Source organism: Columba livia, chromosome Z, assembly GCF_036013475.1.
Source record: "Columba livia isolate bColLiv1 breed racing homer chromosome Z, bColLiv1.pat.W.v2, whole genome shotgun sequence".
Taxonomy (NCBI): domain Eukaryota; kingdom Metazoa; phylum Chordata; class Aves; order Columbiformes; family Columbidae; genus Columba; species Columba livia.
In genome coordinates, this window is record NC_088642.1 from 294,540 (window position 1) to 306,867 (window position 12,328).

The 12,328-nt window shown below is 50.8% G+C and overlaps 1 protein-coding gene across 14 annotated transcripts in view; it reads left to right on the top strand.

The window, feature by feature from the left end:
* The window catches only part of LOC135577372 (zinc finger protein 532-like), a 38,815-nt gene that overhangs the window by 14,900 nt on the left and 11,587 nt on the right, over nucleotides 1-12,328 (top strand). For 10 of the 14 annotated variants that reach the window (XM_065046695.1, XM_065046692.1, XM_065046693.1 and 7 more), the window contains 3 exons: nucleotides 1,181-1,362; nucleotides 4,002-4,178; nucleotides 10,830-10,992. The exons of 2 other annotated variants lie outside the window; for them this stretch is intronic. In XM_065046695.1, coding sequence (XP_064902767.1) covers nucleotides 1,181-1,362; nucleotides 4,002-4,178; nucleotides 10,830-10,992 — 522 coding nt within the window. The remainder of the gene's footprint in view (nucleotides 1-1,180; nucleotides 1,363-4,001; nucleotides 4,179-10,829; nucleotides 10,993-12,328) is intronic. 2 more of the 14 variants (XM_065046697.1, XM_065046699.1) reach the window with 2 other exon arrangements.

Here is a 12,328-nt window from a genome sequence, read left to right on the forward strand (position 1 = left end):
GTTCTCGCCCCGAAGCAGTCCTGTGCGGTGCTGCAGGGCGAGTCGGGGGTTGGTCTTTGCAAAGTGACTGTTTCTGTGTGTCTGCACAGGCTTTCAGACCGGCTGTGTCATGACGGCTCCGGTGAGGGCTGGGGAGGCTCGGGCAAACCTGAGGGTGCAGCCGCCCGCTCCGCGCGGGGCCGAGCGTGAGCCGTGGTGGGTGCTCAGTGCTGCGCTTCCTCCGGGTCCGTGTTCCGCACTGGCCGTCTTGCTGTCATCGGGACGACTGAGAGAGATGTTGGATGGAGAGTGTTCAGACGTGTCAGGCCACCGTGTTCACAAAGTGAACGTTAAGAGTGAACCACGTGAAAACACTTTTGCGTGTGTCACCACAAGATGTTTCACGTTAATGTTTCTCCTTAAAATTACTCTTTTTAGAAAAGAAAGTATTTACACGAGTCCTCAAAAAAAGCATTTAGATTAAGCTGTTTTGGAAAAATAATGGAGTGTATGGATTGTAATACAAAAATGTAGTTGTTCTTAGAATACCAGTAATACTGTAAAACCGCTAAGGCAATCAAGAAGTTACTTTAGACCTTGTTGCTGTACAGAGTTCTGTTAGAAAAAGAGATGCTTTCTGCCGGGCCTGCAAAGGCCTCTTCCTTGTCTTCGGAGTCGGTGTCTGTCTCCTGTTCACCAAACGGGAGCAGGCTGCTTTTTAGCGGCATAGCTGCCACCACTCGTAAGCCAGAGTCCCGTGAAGGCTGTGTGTAACACTGCTATTTCTGCAAAGGTGGCTTTGATTCTGCTGTTACAGGCTCTGGATCTTACTGGTTTTTAAAAGAGATTTAACGAGGAGTTGCCTAAATTGGAAGGACGGGGTGACTTTTGTGAAGCGCCTGTCTTTTACTGGGAAGCTTGTTTTACATGAGGAAGGGGATGATTTCTTAAGCGTTTATTTAGAATTTCCTCGTGCCCGGACGCGAACCCGCCAGGTTCGCTGCTGGGGCGGTGCGGCGGCCACCCGCGCCGCGGAGCGCCTGCTGCCGGCCTGTGCCCGCCGGGCCTGCAGTGCGTGCTGCCCGCTGCTTCTGGTCCGTCACGTTTAACCTTTTATTTGATATGTTACAGTGTTCGACCCAAGACGTTATGTATAGCTGAACCAAACCTTTTGTTTCGTCTATTTTGGTTTATTGTTTAGAAGACATGCAATATCTGCCAGATGCTGCTTCCTAACCAGTGCAGTTTTGCATCACACCAGAGAATTCATCAGCATAAATCTCCATACACGTGTCCCGAATGTGGAGCAATCTGCAGATCTGTCCACTTCCAGACCCATGTCACTAAGAACTGCCTGCATTATACCCGAAGAGTTGGTTTTCGGTCAGTATGATGGTTACTTTTGTTGTCAATTTATGTATAATTTATGCTTTTAAAAGTAATTTTCCATTGTCATAAGGATTGTTTGTAGAATGCAGCTTCATAGTTTAAGGTTGTCATGGCAACAGTGCTATTAGTACTACAAGTTTCGGAATAAATACCACATTAGGATTCTTCTTTGTTTTGGGCATCCGCTTTTGTGTGTTATTAAATCAGAATATTGGCTGATCTCATCCGGCCACAAAGTGTCAGATTCAGGACGTCACAGACAATTCAGATGTATTTTCTTAATTTCAGGTTCTTAAAAAAACCTCTGGGTGTGTCAGAACATTGGATTTTAGATGGTTCTGTGTGGTGAACAGTCATTTCCCGTGTTTGCTGGCAGCGGTTGTTGCCGAGATGCGGACGGCCGCACCGCACCGGCTCGCCGCCTTTCTGTGGGGCGGCAGGATTCCCCAGCTCTGCCTCCCTTGGAAATGACCTCTCCTTCAGCCAGCCTGGGCGCTGGTGGTTCTCTCGTACCCTTCAGTTCCTCTTCTATTACGTTCTTCCTGCAGCTCACTGAGAAAATGGATCAGAGCTATTACATGGAATATTAAGTTTTGAAAGGCTGGGAACGTGGTTTTGTGTTAGAGTGGCGGGCAGCACAGCACGGGATGAGGAGCAGCTCCGCTCTCTAAAACCTTTCAGCCTCGTCCCGTCTGAGCAGAGAGGGGCCATTGGGCATCTCAGCAGCAGGCAGCTCCTCCCCGTGCGGTGCCACCAGTCCACTTACTGGGCGGTTGTTGGCACGTGCTGCTCCGGCCGGCTGTTTCCAGGTGGAATCCCTGCCGGGCAGCGCTGCGTTGGGTTCTTTTCTCCAAGCAGCAGTCTGTCTGTCCGCTCCTGCGTCTGTTACACCTGCTGCCTCCGCTCTCCTTCCCTCCAGCCCGTGTCTCGGGTTTGTTCACAGGATCCCTGGGGACCCCGGTGTGCACCAGCAACACCACGGGACTCATCAGCCCTTCACTGTGAATCCAGACTAAAGTTACCAAACGTTCAAGACATATCATAAGCATCTAGTGTCACACTGAGTCAGAATTTCTGTATATGGTGAAACTAAAACAAAAATACCAAGGCAAAGAAAGGCACTATTTGGGAAAGTTAAGTTTTCCTTCTCACACCCCTCAGCATCTCCCGGGCCTGTGGGTCGTTCCCGAGGAGCAGCACAGGCGTCCTGACGGCCCGCGGGGCCTGGGCGGGAGGTCAGCCTGGTCCCAGCACTGTAGCCTGAACTAAGTCAGCTGAACTTTGCAACCTTGGGTTTGGTTGGAACGAGGAAGCCGGTCCGGCAGCCCCAGAAGGGAAGGCTTGGTCCGCGGAGCCGGTTCGGTGGGCAGAGGCGGGTGCTGAGCACAAAGGCGGGTGCTGAGCACAAGGCCCAGCGGGAGGGCTGGCAGGGGACTGTGAGCATCGTCTGTGAGCAGAGTGAGCGCACGCAGACACTTCAGAAAACGCCTCGGGAAGTGGAGACTTGAGAGATGTAAACCTCATTAATAGTACCAAGGATGTAGATCAAGTGCTCAGAAATGAACGGATGGCGTTTCATAAAATTCCAGGGTGACAGATTTTAAAAGGACAACGGGACTCTCGGATGCGCTGTGTCCCTGTGTTCTCTGCCCTGTTGCTACCTGCAGGGCTCTAAAACAGTATAAAAAGGATTTGACGTTTATGTGACAACAATCACTACCACGATAGATGCCAAAATGAACATTTTGGAAGGACAGAGGCCCTTCTATGTTTAAATTGTAAAACTCTTATGCAAAATACTGGTAAATAAGAAACTTGTTGATTTGACAGGTTATTTCGTAACTGCTCCAGCAGCGTGTTCCTGGGCTGACTTGGTAGCACTTACTGCTGGAGACGTGTGGCACTAAAAGGGACCGTTGTGTGCAGAAATTCTTATGTACTAATATTAATGCAATTTTTTAATAATTTTATTTTAGACTAGATGCGGAAAGGTCACAAATTTCCGACACAGCGGAAGTATGTGTTTGAAGAATATTTTCAGAATTCTAATCTGATAGACTGATCTGATTGCAGAGATTTGGCTTAGCTGTCCTGAACTGAAATTACTCTTTTTGTTTTAAATCCAAGCGCTGATTTGATTACATGAACAGAAATCATTACGGTTTGTCTTCATTAAATCTAAACAAGGGAAATGGGGGAAATTTTTTGCTAACTGGTTTTCCATGTTGGTGGCAGTTTCTGTATTGACGTACCTTATACAATCCATGCATGTGATAAAAATGCATTTTGTGAAATCTCTTTACAGATTTGCGGAGGATTTAAGCATTCTTTTTACAATCGATAGAATATCCTCTGTCCACCCTTCTGTCTGTTCTGTTGTGATGCCATAAAAACATGGTCTGACTTCATATCTCTTAGATTTTCATTAAGTTTGGGAAATGTCTTTTCTTACTTCCTAATATGCAAATCTCTTCATGTTGATTCTTACTGGGTTATTTAATTGTCGGAATACCGTGGTTTTACCTGGTTGTATGTATGTTTATCTCTTCCACTTGCTTGCCAATGAGTGTTTATTGGTTTCTTGCAGCGCTGCTTTGCCGAGGCTGACCTGACTCTTCTCCGCTCTCTTGCAGCTGCGTGCATTGCAATGTTGTTTACTCTGACGTGGCGGCTCTCAAGTCTCACATTCAAGGTTCTCACTGTGAAGTCTTTTACAAGTGTCCTATCTGTCCCATGGCATTTAAATCTGCTCCCAGCACACACTCCCATGCCTACACACAACACCCGGGTATCAAGATAGGCGAACCAAAGTAAGCAAAATTCATCTTCTACTGCACTTGCCTGCGTTTCAGTAACCTGTGAAATTGCATTCTGTCCTGTGCTTGTAACCTTCAATGTCATGTACTGTACAGCCAACAGTTTGTCATCCCGTTGGTAACGTGTGGGGTTTGTGTAATGTTTTCATGAGTTTTTAGCTGGTGATTTATTTGGCAAAGGTTAAATTGCTGTGACCGTAGCAACAGCAGTTCTTTAAACACTGCATTCTGCAGGAGAGTAATGCAGTGGTTATGGAAGCGGTTTGGACAGCTAGCGTGTTGCTTGTGCTTGCTTTTTAATCTGCTTCGCTCATCTGCATTTTTACTGTGAATTAAGACAACGTGATTCCAAAAAGAACTGCTAGAACTCGTCAGGTCTTATGCAGTCGTTTTCCTAACATCTGACTGAAAAGGTGGGAGAACTGGTTTTATTTTGGTTAGTTGGTTTTGATTTTCCCCTTCAGTGCCCGTGGTCCCGGCTGTGCCGGGGTTGGTGTCTCGGTGCCCGTGGTCCTGGCTGTGCCGGGGTTGGTGTCTCGGTGCCCGTGGTCCCGGCTGTGCCGGGGTCGGTGTCTCGGTGCCCGTGGTCCCGGCTGTGCCGGGGTCGGTGTCTCGGTGCCTGTGGTCCCGGCTGTGCCGGGGTTGGTGTCTCGGTGCCCGTGGTCCCGGCTGTGCCAGGGTTGGTGTCTCGGTGCCCGTGGTCCCGGCTGTGCCAGGGTCGGTGTCTCGGTGCCCGTGGTCCCGGCTGTGCCGGCGTCGGTGTCTCGGTGCCCGTGGTCCTGGCTGTGCCGGGGTCGGTGTCTCGGTGCCCGTGGTCCTGGCTGTGCCGGGGTTGGTGTCTCGGTGCCCGTGGTCCTGGCTGTGCCGGGGTCGGTGTCTCGGTGCCCGTGGTCCTGGCTGTGCCGGGGTTGGTGTCTCTTCCTGGATTAAGGTAGAACTGATTCCAGCTGTGCGTGCAGCTGGTGGTTTGCTGGTGGTAGTAACACGGGGCACAGTCGGAACGCGCCACCGGGGTCTGTTTTGATGGTGCCGAACACCCCAGAGCTCCGTGGAAGCCCCTCGGAGCCGCAGGGGCCAATGGACGGGAAAATCAGGCTCCAGATCTCATCAGCCGGAGCCCGACGTCTTCTCGTCACAGACCTTTTTTCTGTGTCCTTTCCCGTTGGCAGGAGTGCAGTCCTGGGAGTAAATACTCAAGGATTTAACTCCCTGTTGTTTCTCTGGAGTGCACAGAGCACATTAGTACATTTTAACGACTTGAAGACTCAATAAAGTAGAAGACAGATGAGAAAAACAAGGTACCATGTAGTGTAATAACCAGATTTCAGTAGAATTTGGTTTATCACTGTTTCTTCTAACATATAAACAGATGATTTATTCTTCAGGGTGTTTAAACCTACATTAAGGCAAAATGGCAGCGAACTTACTGTTGCTGACACTAGACTAAGGTATTTCCACACAGGGATAAATGATACCTTGTTTTAATTCAGGGCGGTATCTGCAGTGAGGGGCTTTGAAGTACCAGCACTTCACTTAAAACTTGTTTCAGGTTCCGTGAGGTTCGTTGGGGAAAACCAAACGATTAAGATCAGCATTTGTGTTAGATACTTTACACAAGAAAAACGCAGATTTCTTGAATTGGGCTTGGATCTGCTGAACTGTTTGTGATAAACTTTGTAAATTAAGTATTTTGCATTAGTTTTCTTTCCATAGAGATGTGCTTGTAATTGTATTCTTTTATTAATTAATTTTGTTTCTAAAAATAGTAAAAAAAATTTTGAAGTGCTACTGTATTGTGATCATAGAACTCGTAGTTGTGTCACGCAGGCAGCGCGGTGTCACACAGGCAGCACGGTGTCACGCAGGCAGCACGGTGTCACACAGGCAGTGCGGTGTCACGCAGGCAGCGCGGTGTCACGCAGGCAGCGCGGTGTCACGCAGGCAGCACGGTGTCACACAGGCAGTGCGGTGTCACACAGGCAGTGCGGTGTCACACAGGCAGTGTGGTGTCACGCAGGCAGCGCGGTGTCACGCAGGCAGCACGGTGTCACACAGGCAGTGCGGTGTCACGCAGGCAGTGCGGTGTCACGCAGGCAGCACGGTGTCACACAGGCAGTGCGGTGTCACGCAGGCAGCGCGGTGTCACGCAGGCAGCACGGTGTCACGCAGGCAGCGCGGTGTCACGCAGGCAGTGCGGTGTCACGCAGGCAGCACGGTGTCACGCAGGCAGCACGGTGTCACGCAGGCAGCGCGGTGTCACGCAGGCAGCGCGGTGTCACACAGGCAGCGCGGTGTCACGCAGGCAGCGCGGTGTCACGCAGGCAGCGCGGTGTCACACAGGCAGCGCGGTGTCACACAGGCAGCGCGGTGTCACACAGGCAGTGCGGTGTCACACAGGCAGTGTGGTGTCACGCAGGCAGCGCGGTGTCACGCAGGCAGCGCGGTGTCACGCAGGCAGCGCGGTGTCACGCAGGCAGCACGGTGTCACGCAGGCAGCGCAGTGTCACACAGGCAGCGCGGTGTCACACAGGCAGCGTGGTGTCACACAGGCAGCGCGGTGTCACGCAGGCAGCACGGTGTCACGCAGGCAGCACGGTGTCACGCAGGCAGCGCAGTGTCACACAGGCAGCGCGGTGTCACACAGGCAGCGCGGTGTCACACAGGCAGCGTGGTGTCACGCAGGCAGCGCGGTGTCACGCAGGCAGCGCGGTGTCACGCAGGCAGCGCGGTGTCACGCAGGCAGCGCGGTGTCACACAGGCAGCGCGGTGTCACACAGGCAGCGTGGTGTCACGCAGGCAGCGCGGTGTCACGCAGGCAGCGCGGTGTCACGCAGGCAGCACGGTGTCACACAGGCAGCGCGGTGTCACACAGGCAGCGTGGTGTCACACAGGCAGCGCGGTGTCACACAGGCAGCGCGGTGTCACACAGGCAGTGCGGTGTCACGCAGGCAGCGCGGTGTCACACAGGCAGCGCAGTGTCACACAGGCAGCGCAGTGTCACACAGGCAGCGTGGTGTCACGCAGGCAGTGCGGTGTCACGCAGGCAGCGCGGTGTCACGCAGGCAGCGCGGTGTCACGCAGGCAGCACGGTGTCACGCAGGCAGCGCAGTGTCACACAGGCAGCGCGGTGTCACACAGGCAGCGTGGTGTCACGCAGGCAGCGCGGTGTCACGCAGGCAGCGCGGTGTCACACAGGCAGCGCGGTGTCACACAGGCAGCGTGGTGTCACACAGGCAGCGCGGTGTCACACAGGCAGCGTGGTGTCACACAGGCAGTGCGGTGTCACGCAGGCAGCGCGGTGTCACGCAGGCAGCGCGGTGTCACACAGGCAGCACGGTGTCACACAGGCAGTGCGGTGTCACGCAGGCAGCGCGGTGTCACACAGGCAGCGCAGTGTCACACAGGCAGCGCGGTGTCACGCAGGCAGCACGGTGTCACGCAGGCAGCGCAGTGTCACACAGGCAGCGCAGTGTCACACAGGCAGTGCGGTGTCACGCAGGCAGTGCGGTGTCACACAGGCAGCGCGGTGTCACACAGGCAGCGCGGTGTCACGCAGGCAGCGCGGTGTCACACAGGCAGCACGGTGTCACGCAGGCAGTGTGGTGTCACACAGGCAGCGCGGTGTCACACAGGCAGCGCGGTGTCACACAGGCAGCACGGTGTCACACAGGCAGTGTGGTGTCACACAGGCAGTGTGGTGTCACACAGGCAGCGCGGCGTCACACAGGCAGTGCGGTGTCACACAGGCAGCGCGGTGTCACACAGGCAGCGCGGTGTCACACAGGCAGCGCGGTGTCACACAGGCAGCGCGGTGTCACACAGGCAGCACGGTGTCACACAGGCAGCGCGGTGTCACACAGGCAGTGTGGTGTCACGCAGGCAGCACGGTGTCACACAGGCAGCATGGTGTCACACAGGCAGTGTGGTGTCACGCAGGCAGCACGGTGTCACACCGGCGCTCGCGCCGCTGGCAGCGACTGCTCTTCGCCAGCTAATCACGTCTGCTTCCTCAGGTTAACTACCTGCATGTCTGCTACTCAGCAGCAATTTAAAAAGGAAATGGTTTTGTTGTTTAAATTACTTGTTTCTGAGGATATTTCTCACATATCTTGGTCAAGGTGACTTCAAGTGTTTGTGACATGGCTCAAATTCTGGCTTATCTGGGGTAATGTTCTGTGTTACAGTCACAGAACGGCCCAGGCTGGAAGGGACCCCATTCCGTGGGAAGGGGCCGTGATGGGACTTTGTGGCACCGCGTCCAGCTGTGTCTGGTGACGGAGGCTCCACCAAGTCCCTGGGGAGCTTGTTCCGCTGAGTTCTTGTTCTCGCCGTAAAAGATTTCTTGTATCAACACGAAGCCTCTGCTGGTGCAACTGGTACCCATTGCTCCCTGTCTTTTGCCTGCGATGTCTTACGAAGAGAGACCCTCGGTCTCTCTGTGGCCTCCCTGTGAGCACTGAGCACGGTGACGAGGTTCTGCTGAGCCTCCTCTTCTCCGGAACAAGGCACCTGGCTCTCCCCTCTGCCCTCCAGCCCTCTGGTCACCTTCCTGCCCCTCCTTTGGACCCTCTCCAGTCTGTCCACGTCTTTCTTGAGCTGCGGACACTGCTCCAGGCCTGGCCTGACCAGCGCTGCTGTGTTTGGGGAAATACGTTCCCGTCTGAGCCATCTGCTGCTGGCTCACCTGGTCCCGTTGCCCGGTGGCCGGTGCGAGGGCCGCGTCTCAGGAACGGGCAGGGCCGTGTCCCCTGGCGTTTGCTGAGCCGCGGGATTTACGGTCGCATTGCAGATGGTGGTTTCAGAACAGAGACGGTCAGTTATTTGGTGTATGAAAAATGAAGTTTATGTGCAGCGATTCTCAGTGGGATGAAATTAGATTATTTAATATAGGGAAATGGGTGGCTGTCTTGCATTTCAGCTTAGTGAGGCTCCCTCCTGTAGCATACCTAGGATGCTACATGGTTTTTATGGGAAACCAGAGCTTATATGTGATTTTCTTTTGTCAGTACACAGCATAACTTCATAGGAGAGGCACCCCATTTTTCATGGCTGATCTCTCTTGCAGGGAAGACGACTGACAGTAAAATCACTGCTTTAAATTGATGCCAGGTACATGAGGTGAAACTGCGTTTTAGAAACTTGGGATTTCTTTCTTACCACAAAAATAATATTTTTCACAGCTAATGTGATTAAGTGTACCGTTTTTCATGATTTCAAGTCTGTGCACTGGCCAAATGGCTTGGACAGTGGAGCAGTGTCCCTGTCCTGCCATCTCCCAGCAGAGTGCAGAGCGGTCTTCACAGCGCTGGAGCAATGAACTATCGGTAATTCCTTAGGGGGATACAGGAAGGGCCTGGAACACTGATGTGGATAACGAGGACGTTCAGCACAGCAAGCAGGGGTTGGTTTGTCTGTTCTAATGGAAAGCCGTTCAGGACAGAGCTCAGCCTGTCACCGCTGGGGTCCGGAAACGTGGTGCTTTTTACTGCTCGTGAGCAGATACACTAGAGGGTCGCGGGTTGAATGGCTAGTCTTGTGACTCGCCTTTAGTTGCCAGGAAAATAATTCTGAATACTATCAAACATACAGATAATCAAAACCAAGAAGCAAAGTATCAAGTAAATAGTTACCTAGAATGCAACTTGAACTATACTTTTTCTTATAAAATCCTCAGCAGAATGAAACCAGCTTCCAAATATTGTCATGCAGCAGTTGTTACACCATTTAGATCAGAGGATTGTTTCTGGTTTCCATGCGGTTCTTGTCTGTTGGACAGACACTGACAAGGATATGCTAAAATACAACTGTTTTCGGATTGTTTAATAACTGTCTTAGGATTTTGTAATATAGGATTTTGGCTATCATATTCATTTTCGGGGACTATGCTTTTAGTGTCTGGTTCTTACCTAGTTCTTTGTTCATGAGCGTATCTGTTTCTAAAGTACCTTTGAAATGATGTTAAGGGATACGTTGCTTTGCCAGTTACACAGCTGCTAAAACACACGTGGCTTCTGTTAGCCCTTTCTCTTTGGACGCTGCCCGTAGAGCGGGGGTTTGGCAGCCGCTTTCAAACGCCCGTGTGCCCTGGGAGGGGGAGCTGCGGGTTCCGTGGTGTCTCTGGTGCTTGCGACACACAGAAACACCGTCCTGTGAGGTTTCAGCTTCAGAGCACTCACAGAGCCCAGGCTTAGCACTCACGGGGTTCCGAGCCATACACACTGCCAAAAATAAATGTATCGTACTAAATCCTGGCGAACTACCAGTGATGATCAAATCACTCGCTCCCTTCAAACATACTGCCTTTGCAACCCGAAACAGGAGTGTTGTCCTTTGGTTGTAAAGGGAGTTCAGAAACCACAGTCCCCCCAGAGCATCCCGCGCAGATGTTGGTGTTGCACGTGTAACTGCCATATGCTGTTGTTTGCACTTTTTAACCATTTTTGTTCTGTTTTTCTGGGTTTTGTACTGCTCCTGTATTTTGAAGTTGGAGGATGTTTTGAATTGGTTTAATATTAACGTTTTTCAGGCAGTGTGAAATGATTGCTTGAACATGTCAGATCTCTGCTCAGAAAACAGTTAACATCATGATTCTTGCAAATAGATCATCAACATGACTGATGTTGTTTATTGTACTTCTGTTTTTAGAATAATATATAAATGCTCTATGTGTGACACTGTGTTTACTCTACAACCTTTGCTCTATCGCCACTTTGATCAGCACATTGAAAACCAGAAGGTGTCTGTTTTCAAGTGTCCAGACTGTTCTCTTCTGTATGCACAGAAACAGCTTATGATGGATCATATCAAGGTGTGTGGGCATCTTCTCTTGTTTCATTCGTAGATACATTTGTCATGCAATATATGCTGTGAGAAAATACTGTAAAAAGGCACAGAGTAACAAGGGCTCTGCTGAAAGAGATATTAACAGTGCCAAGAGAGTAATCTCTGAATAATGTTCTCAATTGTTCGATGTTATATTTCATATGATCCTCAGCATATCTGTCATGTAATCACTAACCCAGTTTGTCTGTATGAATGTTCATTTTGGTACCCTAGGAATATCTCAGTGTATTGCACTCAATAGGCCGTTTGATCAAAATAATGATGGATATAGTCCGATGCCAATAAGTACTGATCCTCGTTTACAGTATCTAAGTGTTACTCCAGTTGTTAGGAGCTGAGAATGCTTAGGACACTGGAGAGTCAAACCTTCGATGTTCAGAACGCCCCAGGAGGAGCCGCAATGGTTCTTGCGTAGATGTGGAGGTTATTGGTGTGTTCACGTACGAACCCGAACACATGCATGCTTTAAAAGACTCGAGGTGGGTCTTCTCATAAATAACCTTATAACTGAAGATTTGCCGTCATCGTTGCAAATTATGTTACTAAGAATCAGCAGTCCCCTGGCTATAATTTGTTAGCCGTGTATTTTAAATACACTGTTTTACCTTGTTTTATATATACCAAATCTGTCAGCAGTGCTGAAATTTCTTAGGCCTTGTTGACGTGATCTGGCGCCTGGTAACAGTTGAGTTATTCACACCGTTGCACAGAGTTACAATCCAGAACGGGAGCTGAATTCAGGGGTTTCTCTTGCAGCAACACATGAGACTTGGTACCATTTGAATACAGACTAGTGGAAAACCAGACGTCTCTCCTGTCTGCTGTAAGCGTCCTTTTGCAATTTAGTCTCAACTGTGGCGCTTGTCACCTCAGCAATGTCTGGAGTCGTCTTGGGAACAAGACCACAAGCCTTGGGAAGGCAGTTGGTCTTCAGGCCAGTCTTGAACTCGAGGAGGAGACAGGGGAGGGCTGACCCGAGACATTCAGACATACAAGGACCAGGCACTTTCTTTATTTCTGAGCTAGTTCACGTTTACTGTGAGAATCGTCTTACAGGTACCGTAAAGGGTTCTCTTTTGGCTTTAGTGTTCCATGCCAGTATTTCAGCTAGTGCTTTTTGGCATGTTTCACTATAAATTATTCAGACGTTTTTGAGAACAAAATTAGAGGATTAGAACATAAACGTGCAGCAACAGTATTACTGCTTTCATTCAGGATTGCTAGTGCTTTTACATTTGGGACGTGTGTATCGTAGTGGGGACAGCAGCGGAGAAGCAGGAATTGGGCCTCAGTTAAGGGGG